Source organism: Carassius carassius, chromosome 31 (assembly GCF_963082965.1).
Source record: "Carassius carassius chromosome 31, fCarCar2.1, whole genome shotgun sequence".
NCBI classification, from domain to species: domain Eukaryota; kingdom Metazoa; phylum Chordata; class Actinopteri; order Cypriniformes; family Cyprinidae; genus Carassius; species Carassius carassius.
Genome location: NC_081785.1, coordinates 15,734,602 through 15,747,173, shown reverse-complemented (window position 1 = coordinate 15,747,173; position 12,572 = coordinate 15,734,602). Strand labels below are relative to the sequence as shown.

General features: G+C 35.0%; 1 protein-coding gene across 2 annotated transcripts in view; it reads left to right on the top strand.

Annotated features, from left to right (window-relative positions):
• The window catches only part of LOC132111643 (grainyhead-like protein 1 homolog), a 20,235-nt gene extending 7,663 nt beyond the window's left edge, over nucleotides 1-12,572 (top strand). For both annotated transcript variants that reach the window (XM_059519150.1, XM_059519149.1), the window contains exons 8-15: nucleotides 150-244; nucleotides 2,259-2,505; nucleotides 2,623-2,753; nucleotides 4,724-4,752; nucleotides 5,070-5,155; nucleotides 8,742-8,827; nucleotides 10,550-10,614; nucleotides 11,083-12,572. In XM_059519150.1, coding sequence (XP_059375133.1) covers nucleotides 150-244; nucleotides 2,259-2,505; nucleotides 2,623-2,753; nucleotides 4,724-4,752; nucleotides 5,070-5,155; nucleotides 8,742-8,827; nucleotides 10,550-10,614; nucleotides 11,083-11,197 — 854 coding nt within the window. In that variant the 3' untranslated portion in view covers nucleotides 11,198-12,572. The remainder of the gene's footprint in view (nucleotides 1-149; nucleotides 245-2,258; nucleotides 2,506-2,622; nucleotides 2,754-4,723; nucleotides 4,753-5,069; nucleotides 5,156-8,741; nucleotides 8,828-10,549; nucleotides 10,615-11,082) is intronic.

The window sequence follows — 12,572 nt, the reverse complement described above, 5'->3', positions numbered from 1 at the left end:
TAGTCTATGATAGTCACTTCTGCCTGTGTTATCGATTTCAAATTATGATGCAACCAAAATATTCTATTCCCCATTTATCCGCTCTCTTACAAAATGTAAAGCATCCACTTGTCTGTCATTAATCAAGCTTCTCTTGTTGTCTCCCAAAGCGGACTACAAAGAAAGTTTCAATACCATCAGCAATATTGAGGAGATTTCATATAACGCCATTTCATTCACATGGGACATCAGCGAGGAAGCAAAGGTAAAGACAAATTGGGGCACTTCTAATGTTTGCTTGGTTTTAGTGAACAGATTTAATCAATAAATAACATAATTGCTCTTTTATTTGATTTGCCTCTTGACATATGTTAAAGAAAATAATAAGAGATTGGATAAAAAATACTTTCTGTTGAATAGCTATAGATTTGTTAAGAGCTTAAGGTGTATAATAGCAAACATATTTTGTGAATTTGTTTCTGTGTAAAGGATCCCAAAATAGACATGAACTTTTCAGAAAAATAGTATGACTAACATAAAGATTTACACAAAAAATAGACCCTACATAAACAAAGGGTTTATTCAGGCAACATAAACATTGTGCCGGATCCGGAGAAGCATAACATGTCATTAAGAAAGATCCCAAGAAAGTGTGAAGAAGGGGCTTTCTGAGATTATTTTTAGTTTAGTAACTTGAGCTGGACATTGATATTTTCGAACATTGTCCAATACCTTTAGTTCAGTTTTTTTTTCTCAGATAAAGATGCTGTACTGATGTAGATAAAAAAAAAAAATTTCATTGAGATTACTAGTCTGACTTTGAAATGTCTGTGAATGCTGAAATGACTAGTTCGTTAGGCCTGACAGTTTAAGGGGAGACGCGCCCAACAATCAAGAATGAGGAAACACTGATCGGGGAGCAGTGAGCACTGACAGCTAATGGAATCCAGTTTGACGAGTGTGTCGTCGAGACTAGTCAGGTCAAACCCGTCACAAAGTAACAAACAGATTTTGGTTAAAATCCTCTGCCTCGGTCTGATTAGTTTTGATTCTTCTGCCATTTTCTAAGTTGAAGGATCTGTCAATAGTCTTTGCACATACAGTTATGTATTCATGTAATTATAGTTCTCCAATTCATCCCGCTAAAGTAAACAGTTTAAAGTTTAAAAATTGAAATGGGGTATTTTGCAGTGAGCAGTGTTGTCCTATAACCAGGATGCAGATCATAAGATAGGCCCGGTGCTGTAGGATACTCATCCGTGTGCACAGTCTCCTGTGTGCTGACTGTTTGCAGTGTTGCATGTGGGCGTGGCTTGCGATAGGATTCTGTCTGTTCGGGAGGGACAGATCGAGAGAAACAGAAAGTGGAGAGAGAGCAAGGTCAAGACCCTAATAGGTTTGGTAAAGGATGTTTGAAATGTGTTTGTGGCGCTCCCTAGGGGGCTTTTTGAGAAATTACATGCATTGAGTGAATGCTTGTGCAAATATTTGATTGGTTGAAAATCCATTTGTTTGTAATTCTTATTATCATTTAAGAATGAGGCCTTTTGTTAATTATCCATTATTACATAAGATGCTGTATCGTCATTGAATAAAGATTAAAGTTAACTTTTGCTTTGGTAGGAATAAACTGATGCTGATCAAAAGTTGTACATATACACAACCGTTCAAAAGTTTAGGGTCAGTAAGATTTTTTTGTAAAATAAATTAATGTGGGTTGGTTTCACAAGCCAAAACAGAGACCCACATTCTGGCCCAGAACACACATTTTAAAAGGAGAATAACTGACTGGAGTATTGTTCTTCACATAAACAAGTATGTTAACTTAGCATGTTTCTTAAATATCTGCAAACATATTATGGTATTTTTATGCTTTAGTAAAGTCCAAAAATTACACCACCTTTAAGCAGAAGTCTAAAGAACATTATGTGCTGTGAGTCTATTCTGTTTCCAAAAGGGGGAGACATACAAAACAGATAATGGCAACAGTCTGGTGTTCCTGTTCACCTCTCACAAACCGTTCACCTTAGCATTTACAGAAAACAAAACTCATAAGTTCCAAACATGCAATTTGAAATATTTTTGAAAAATTATCATATTTTGAAAAATAATATTTCTTACCAATTTTCAGTGCATTTAGCTTTTCTTTTCTTATGTCTTTATGCATCTGAAGTAATATAAGTTGAACTGAGAACGACAATACTCTTTATTTCTAAGGATCACTTTGTAACAAATGATGGCTGCATGACAATTAATTGTTCCCTCTCTTCCCTCCTTAGATCTTCATCTCAGTGAACTGTCTGAGCACAGACTTCTCCTCTCAGAAGGGAGTGAAAGGCCTACCCCTCAACCTACAGATCGACACCTACAGCTACAACAACCGTAGTAATAAGCCTATCCACCGTGCTTACTGCCAGATTAAGGTCTTCTGCGACAAGGGTGCAGAGCGCAAGATCCGTGATGAGGAGAGGAAACAGTCCCGAAGGAAGGGCAAATGCCCTGACGTCAACCCTCCTTTGGGAAACTGTAAGCACTTTTTTTTTTGTAGATTTTAACTGACGTGATGGTGCTTTATAGTAGAAACGTGTGACTAAAGTTCCAGTAAGACTTGTTTTCACTCTATCCTTGTCCCATTTTTCCCAGTTGGGCCAGATGTCAAGGTTCCCCTTCTGCACAAGCGCAGCGACATCACAATCTTCAAGACAATGACAGAATTCGAGACGCAGCCTGTTCTTTTCATCCCCGATATTCATTTCTCCACTTTCCAGCGTCATGTGAGTACACTGTGTGCAAAACTTGTCTAATAATTTTAAAATATCAGATACACAGCAAATATCATAAGTTTCTAAGTTTTAAATTGCCTCTTTGAAACAGTTGGGGGTCAGTAAGTGCGGCACGTATAAGCCTAAAAAGAGTATGATATTTGCAGCTTTATTACATTTGCATCATTGTTAGACATTTGAAACTTATGAAACTCACATGTACTGTGCTCTAAGTATACAGCTGCTAGACATGTGGATTATGCAGTGTGTGTTATGACATATTACATGTGAGCGCTGATGATAAGATAAGAGAATGTACGATAATGTAATTTTTGCAGCATGTGAGCATATAATCTTATAGTTTAGGTTGATTTTGACCTCAGTAACCCTCCAGTTTCTGGGTTACTCCTGCCTGGCACTGAACTTGGCAACCTTTGCATTAGCAATCCAGAATTTGTTAGGATTTAAATTATATAATAATAATTTATTATTATTTTTATTATTACTGATATAATTTATTACTAAATTGTAAAAATATATTATGCATTTATTTTTTCATTTTTGTTTTTACATCAAATTAGGAACAGTGATTAAATATCAACATGATGCTTTTTTTCGTATTAAAAACTATTAAACATAAAAAAAAAAAATTATCTATATGCCACTATGATGAAGCCTCCTAACAGAATAATTTCAGTTCCATATTATCATTCACATGTAAGTAGCTGTACATAAAAGCATATTGGCATTATCATTTCAGGGCTCTTTATTGCATGTGTGAGTGTAGCCTGTTGAACCATTTCACAGAAACAGCAGATTGTCGTTGGGTCACGGTGACCAGAATGATGCAGTCAGCTGGTAGGAGTATAGTCATTTCTCGTGGTTATGAAAGCCATTTATTGCATGGGATTGGCTGTTATCAGAGGGTTCTTGGCAAGGGATCACATCATAAGCCCACGCACGGTTTCTTAACAAATCAACACATGCATAATTTAACTCGCCAGCTTTGTTCAGTGTACCATTCTGCTTACCAAATGTTTTTAAATCATATTTTTAAATCAGTTCAGTTTCTTGGTAGAACCCTTCCTGTAACTTCACCGTCCACCTTTGGCTCAAAAACCAGGTCAGCTAAAATTACATGAATCCTCTTTCTGATGGAGAGCAAATGTTAGACAGTGTCCTTAAACATGACCTTTGATCATCAGTAGTTGTGTGACCTTGAAACCCAGAGTATATCTAGATCCAAAAATAAACCCTCCAGCTATTTACTCTTCACTAAAATCACAGAAAAGAACAAGAAAAGTGAACTTTGCCATACTTTTCTAGTGTCACACAAACGAAGCAAGTTCAGCAAGCAATTATTGTTTCATCTCAAACTGATATATATACAGTATGGCAAAGCAGGATTTCAGCAGCATTCATTATTCCAGTGTCACGTGATCCTTCAGAAATCATTGGAATGCTGATTTGGTGCTCACAAACATATATTTGTATTGTTATCAATGTTGTGCTGCTTAATATTTTTATGGAAACTGTGATACATTTTTTCAGGATTCTTTATAGAAAGTTTTTTTTGTGGTAAAAAGTAGTAAAAAAGTCCTTTACTGTCACTTTTTATTACTTTAATGAATGTTTATGTATTATGTTATAATGTTATTTTAGAACAAGCTTACATTTACACTTTAAAGCTACACTTAATTTTATACAGTACATAACTGAGGCCCTATTTCTCTATGCACCGTACTGTACTGTAAATGATTTAGGAGGTCAAAACTTGCTGCTTTGAAAAATTGCAGTTTGCACCAGGTCATGTGAACTGAAAGCCTCATAACATTGGCACTTTAGTTGAACCAACTGAAATGTTTCAGTGTAAAAATCAAGCATCAAAATTAGAGTTGTGACATCCAACATGCATGCCCTGGTTTATGCCTCCTTATTCCTTATTAATTAATTGTTTTTTTGTGTGTCTATTCTTATTACAGCCTTTCTCTCCTGAGGACTCAGAGGAGGGGTGAGTTTCTGTTTTTTGCATTCTTTGTACTCATTTATGTTATATTTATTCTTTGTACTCATTTATCAATGCTTGTTCGAGATGGGGGAGGGTTTAAAATGTGAATTATTAGAGCAAATGGCCTTTAGCTTTGCCCTGAATACCTGCTCCCTGTACAGTGTTTCCAGGAAATGTGAAGGTGTTGCTAGTGTCATGGGTAATAATGTACGTACTAGCACCTTCTTTGTCTATAGGGATGGGGGTTTTCTCATAACTACACTCATCTGCTGCATCTTTCCCTTCTCCTCCTCTCTCTTCCTTCTTTTCCTCATGTTCAGCTCAGCTATGAAGAGATTACCTTATTCCGAGGAGGAGTTTGGATCACCTCCCAATAAGCTAGCAAGGATGGATGAGCCCAAAAGAGGTGTGTTTTAACTGGAACTGGGTGTTAAGTCATTTGTTTTGTCTCTGCTGTTGATAAGACAGATTTTTGGGGGTATTTTTGTGTTTTTTTCAGTATTGTTGGCACTATAGTTTCAGCACTGTCATGGTGCAATGCCATTTGGTTGCTTGTAAGTAACCACACACAAAAACATCCTAATTCAAAGCGCATTTGCTCTGTTCCAAAACCTAGTGAGCTGTCTATTGAGGATACCTCATAAGATGTTGTTTTTGAGTAACTCTGATATGTCTCCTTCTTGGAAAAGACAATCCCATAATGCACTGCAGTAGGCTCAGTAAAATACAAAATCAAGATGGCAGGCTTTCTGAGAGAAATGTTGGTTTTAAATATATACTGCATTCAAGCCATGTCATAATTACAATAAATATGTGATGGAGTTCATGTTCTCAAACTAGGAATTATGTCTTTCTGTGGCAACAGTATCAATGCCAAAATGAATTTGCTGCAGTAAGGTGGTACAACAGTCACATGGTACAAGTCAGAGCTCTGAGAAAATTCGGAGTTTACAAGTTGTAATTACAAGTTCTACTAGGACTATGCTTTTTACAAGTCAGAAACTGGTAATTACACTTATTTTGTGAACCGTACCGAAGAGAATCTATAAAATAGTATAATTCCGAATAATTTTTAGAAAAGTTAAAAATCTATAATTGTTGTAAAAATATAATAATAATAATACATTAAATGTTTTACTTTAGATTACTATTATTATATTTATTCATATTCATATTAATAATAAATATTTTAAAATAAAAAAATATTGTTTTATTGTATTTAATTTGGATTATTTTACCCAGTATTTGTGTGTGCCATGTCATTTTTTATGTTTCTTAGCGTGTTAATTAGCTTAGCAACATGCTTTTATCAAACTTTATTAAAATCAGTTGTAGTTGTAGCTCTCCATTATTATTAATAATAATAATAGTAAAAATTTAATAAAAATACTACTAATACTATATTTTTAAAAATATATATTTTTAATTTAGATTATTTTACCCAGTATTTTTGTGTGCTACAGTATGTCATTAACTTTTATGTTTACTGTAATGTTAAGTAGCTTAGTGACATAATAATGCTCATATCAAACTTTTTTTTTATATTATTAATTGCATGTGTGGGGCACTATTTATGTGACATGCGGATTCGCTTTACCCAATGTTCCAGATCGGTTCTCTTATGAGATTCCATGATGTTAGGATGCTGCCTTAGAAGGCAGATGTAGGCAGTAGGCAGTGATTCAGTTGACTAGGTTTTAGAAAAAACTATTGTTTGTACCGAGATAGGTCCTTATTATAGACTATGTCTCAATATTTCAGTGGCAATCACTGCTTCTTAGATCACTTCAACAAAGGATACAGAACCAAACATCGGTGGGGTTTAGTACAACCCGAATTCCGGAAAAGTTGGGATGTTTTTTAAATTTTAATAAAATGAAAACTAAAAGACTTTCAAATCACATGAGCCAATATTTTATTCACAATAGAACATAGATAACATAGCAAATGTTTAAACTGAGAAAGTTTACAATTTTATGCACAAAATGAGCTCATTTCAATTTTGATTTCTGCTACAGGTCTCAAAATAGTTGGGACGGGGCATGTTTACCATGGTGTAGCATCTCCTTTTCTTTTCAAAACAGTTTGAAGACGTCTGGGCATTGAGGCTATGAGTTGCTGGAGTTTTGCTGTTGGAATTTGGTCCCATTCTTGCCTTATATAGATTTCCAGCTGCTGAAGAGTTCGTGGTCGTCTTTGACGTATTTTTCGTTTAATGATGCGCCAAATGTTCTCTATAGGTGAAAGATCTGGACTGCAGGCAGGCCAGGTTAGCACCCGGACTCTTCTATGACGAAGCCATGCTGTTGTTATAGCTGCAGTATGTGGTTTTGCATTGTCCTGCTGAAATAAACAAGGCCTTCCCTGAAATAGACGTTGTTTGGAGGGAAACATATGTTGCTCTAAAACCTTTATATACCTTTCAGCATTCACAGAGCCTTCCAAAACATGCAAGCTGCCCATACCATATGCACTTATGCACCCCCATACCATCAGAGATGCTGGCTTTTGAACTGAACGCTGATAACATGCTGGAAGGTCTCCCTCCTCTTTAGCCCGGAGGACACGGCGTCCGTGATTTCCAACAAGAATGTCAAATTTGGACTCGTCTGACCATAAAACACTATTCCACTTTGAAATAGTCCATTTTAAATGAGCCTTGGCCCACAGGACACGACGGCGCTTCTGGACCATGTTCACATATGGCTTCCTTTTTGCATGATAGAGCTTTAGTTGGCATCTGCTGATGGCACGGCGGATTGTGTTTACCGACAGTGGTTTCTGAAAGTATTCCTGGGCCCATTTAGTAATGTCATTGACACAATCATGCCGATGAGTGATGCAGTGTCGTCTGAGAGCCCGAAGACCACGGGCATCCAATAAAGGTCTCCGGCCTTGTCCCTTACGCACAGAGATTTCTCCAGTTTCTCTGAATCTTTTGATGATGTTATGCACTGTAGATGATGAGATTTGCAAAGCCTTTGCAATTTGACGTTGAGGAACATTGTTTTTAAAGTTTTCCACAATTTGTTTACGCAGTCTTTCACAGATTGGAGAGCCTCTGCCCATCTTTACTTCTGAGAGACTCTGCTTCTCTAAGACAAAGCTTTTATAGCTAATCATGTTACAGACCTGAAATCAATTAACTTAATTAATCACTAGATGTTCTCCCAGCTGAATCTTTTCAAAACTGCATGCTTTTTTAGCCATTTGTTGCCCCCGTGCCAACTTTTTTGAGACCTGTAGCAGGCATTAAATTTTAAATGAGCTAATTAAGTGGATAAAAGTGTAAAATTTCTCAGTTTAAACATTTGCTACGTTATCTATGTTCTATTGTGAATATAATATTGGCTCATGTGATTTGAAATTCCTTTAGTTTTTATTTTATTAAAATTTAAAAAACGTCCCAACGTTTCCGGAATTCGGGTTGTAAATAAAGAATGGAAATTTGCAAGCTGCTAGTCCTCCCAACACGATGCCTTGTCTCTCTGTGGTCATCCTCTGCTTGTTTATCTGTTGAATAGCAGTAACGGTCAACCGTGTTGGTGGGTGTCTGTTTCTGTGGATTTAACCAAACCCCTTGCCAAAGGCAATACATCGGCTTTGGCTTTGGAATAGGATGTAATGTGTGTAATCTGTGTACTCCGGACTGTCCACATAACTGAACCTCCCTTGCTGTAGCTCAGTTTTCCCAGTAATGGCTTGGGATGCTGCCCAGTCCTTCTGTGGTTTTTGAGTGAATGGGGAGGAGGGGACGGCACCAGTGTTTATACACAAGAATAGCAACCCCAGCTACAGAGAACAGCATGTGAGACACAGTGTTTTTAAAGACATGCATTAGAAAAGCATATCAAATCATCTGCCACATGAAAGATTTGGCAGATGACTTGGACTTTACTTTCTAGTATATTTTGGTTTGCAAGTCTGACCTCAGTTTTAAGAAAACTTGTGCATGAGTGACCATAGCTTACCACATTTCTCTGCCTTTGCAGTTTTGCTGTATGTACGTAAGGAGTCAGATGAAGTGTTTGATGCTCTCATGCTGAAAACTCCCACTTTAAAAGGCCTGGTGGAAGCGGTGAGTTCTCTTCTCTTTTCCCAAATGTCCACATTCAGTCTTATCAGTGCAGTTTGCTAAGGCAAGCATCACTATCACTTTTGATCATATAGGGTTAAGAATCGATGAACACACATTCCCAAAATGCATTTATGGTGAGCTCCATAAATCCAATATAGTAGACGTTAAAAATTATCCATAAAACTGTGCAAATAACTAAATAAAAAAATGCTAAAATATAATAATTATTATTCAGATTTATTTACAAAAAATGTTGGCAGTGCTTTGTGTTTTTATGCTTATTATGGTATTAGATTAACAGTGTGCTAACATCAAACTCTACTGAAATCAATTGCACTGCCTAAAGCATTCCCATAATGCATTGTAATAAATAAATCCAATAAAATTATTCATAAAGTAGCCTAATAAAAAATATATATTTATATGTAACAACAACAACAATAATAATAATAAAATAAAGATGCTATAATAATAATAATACAGGTTTCTGTATGAAAATCAAACATATACTTTAGTTAAAATGATAATAAATAAAAATGCTAAAATATTATGACAATATAATAACTTTATTTTAATATTTGTGCTTTGTATATTTATGATTATTAGACTATTGCGCTGTTAGCCTAGCAACCTGCTAAATTAAACCCCCCTATTACCTAGAACTGATTTCACTTTTTGAAATTCTTTGACCTTTTTCCCTGCCTGATGATAAAACTAATAGCAATGGGCTTTGTTCAGGCAAGAATAACTTAAATCTAATTTATCTAACAGTTTCTCTGCCTTTAGCAAAGGGTTATTTAAGGACACGGTCACAGAAATGTTCTAAACATTATAACAGTATAATCTTGTTTAGTAATGCATCACTTGCACCACACAAACAGACAATAACACATGAATACTCTCTCCAAAAAAGCTTCCACCCAAAAATTATACATCCCATCCAAACCCACAGCTACATTTCTAATGCAGCACAGCACCTCCCAGAGAAATTCAGAAAAAAGAAAGAAACTAGGGCCAGAGAAATGCACTTACATGTGGTCAGTGCAGAAAAGTCCGTGAAATTAGTGAGTTACATAGCAGGAGATTGAGTTACGTAGCAGGAGATCGACAGACTGTCTGCATTAAAACATTGCAGGAGGGCACAATGAGAATCACGCTGGCTCACAAACACATTCAACTAATCACAAAAGTTGGCAAGGGCTATAAAGGTTCCTGTGACAGATATAAGATAATTAGGCTGAACCACTCATATCCCAAAATAAGATTAACTTTGATATTAGTTGGCTTGAAAACTTACTTATACAAATTTTCCATTTATTTGTTACATAGTGTTGCATTACTCACACTGAATTACTACTTTAAATGAATAATTCCCTCAAAAATTAAAATGTTGTCACATTTAGTCACCATTTGTGGAACATAAAAGAAGATACTTTGATAAATGTCTTAAAACTGCTGTTGAAAATACCTTTACCTTTAAGGAAGGGACCAGTCTGTGCTTTTCGAGATGGATTTGTTTTATTGTGACCACCTTGTATTGAGTAACAGTGAATCTTTCGGCCATTCTAAAAGTGTATTTACATAAGTGATACTTGCAAAGAAATACACACACTTTCATAATTACTGTGCTTAGATAACGATCCATTGCTGTCCATACTGCTATAATTAATAATAACATGTCAATAGACTTAACTTAATGCTAATGAATTTGCACTCCACCAGATTTCAGAGAAATATGATGTTCCTCTTGAGAAGATGGGAAAGGCCTACAAGAAATGCAAGAAAGGGTAAGACTTATTCTTTAAAAATGTATCAGGGCTGTCAATTGATCACATTTATTAGGGCTATCATTTGCATTATATAATGATTTTAATTTAATTTGTAATTATTACATTTCTTTGTATAGATTTAGTTTTTTAATTTATATATTTTTTTCTTTATATTTTATATAATTTATATTTTTTGATTAAGTTATTTATTTTAACAATTATAACTAATTAATTTATTGTCTAAGGAGTCGGTTGGGGAGAGATTTTTTTTTTTTTTTAATAATTACAAAAATATTTGCAAAATATTCTTCTTGCAAATAAAATCATTACTGGTTTTTGTTTTTAATATAATTAATGTATTTTGTAAATCATTTTACTGAATGAACATGTTAAATTGACAGCCCTAATTGATCCGTCCTTTGATCACTGAAGTAAGTCAGGGGTGAAATTAAACCGTAGTGTCCCACCATCTCTGCTTCGTTTCAGGATCTTGGTAAACATGGACGATAACATCATCAAGCACTACTCCAACGAGGACACCTTCCAGATCCAGATTGAGGAAATGGGAGGAATGTTTAAGCTCACACTGACAGAGATTTGAAGATCCTACAGATTGGTTTACACAAGTCTTCCTGCTCTATTAGGATACATTAGATCCCTCAGCAATTCTGTCATCTTTTTAGTGTTTTCAGGTGATCTAACACAGTATATGAGCCTCAAGTACTTTGTGAATTGAGAGTGAAATGATGTAGAATATCTCTCTCAAGTGTCTCTGCCAAATACCTTGAAGGTTTTGAGCCATATTTTCTATTTTACCCGAGTATAAGCAGAAAGCTGTCTTTTTATCGGTTCTCAATTGTTTTGTGATGCTGAAAGAGGTCACAATAACAATATACTATTATTTTTTTCTCTTTAAAGTCATAGCACTGGAGATGCTAATCTCTAAAAAGGACGAATAGGATGTAGTGAAATGGGTTTGGGGAATTCGCAATGCTTCACTGTTTTGATATTAATAACCCTGAGCAGTATTTAGTGAGTACAGTATATTATCCCATGCTCAGCAACTCTATGAGATGCAGTGTCACAAGCACTGTGTGTACAGTATGTGTGTGCATTATAGAGGAACAACAAAAATTCAGCTTGGTCACTTTACCAATTTTCAGCCTCAGACTTTCCTCAAAGTCTGTCATTCCTAATATGAACAAATAATGTCCATACAAATAAGGCCCTCTGATGAATCCTTCAGAAGGTATTTTCAAAATGTGATCCATAGGGAATCAAAACTTTTTTTTTATTCTAACAAAATAACACTACAGATTTATAAGTACATTATTCTGTATTGTTAGCAAATGAACTGTGATTTTGTTGAATTTGCGATCTGTGCTGATGTAATTAATGATTACCAAAGTTCCAACACAATATCAGTTTTATATCAAAATCAGCCAAGTATCTTTGAAAAAATTTGATTAATCATCAGATTAATAGTGTTACATATTGTTTATTTGGTTACCTATTAACCATTATATGATGCCCTATAAATGACCTCAGTGCACATACTGAAACTATAATTCATATTTCACTTCTGATTATGCATTTCCCTTTCTAAAAAATGTTCTCTCTGCTTAAATGTACAGCTTTAGATTCATTTTGATCATTTTTCTTAATTTAACTGATACACTGTATAATTTCTTTTGTATATATTTATTGACATACTGGGATGGGACATACTTTTTTATATCTATAAAGTTTTCTATATTTTAAATGTTTAAACGGAATCATTCTGAATGATTTATTTATGTGAATGGGAATATTTTTAGTTTGTTTTAATGTCTGATTTGGATTTAATATGCATATTTAAGTGTTCTTATACACAAAAATATTATTTTCCTTCTTAACTGTTAGTCAGACATGTTTCCTTTTTGTATCAGATGCACATCTTAAGCTCCAATAAAAGCCACTTGGGCCCTTGTATTTTA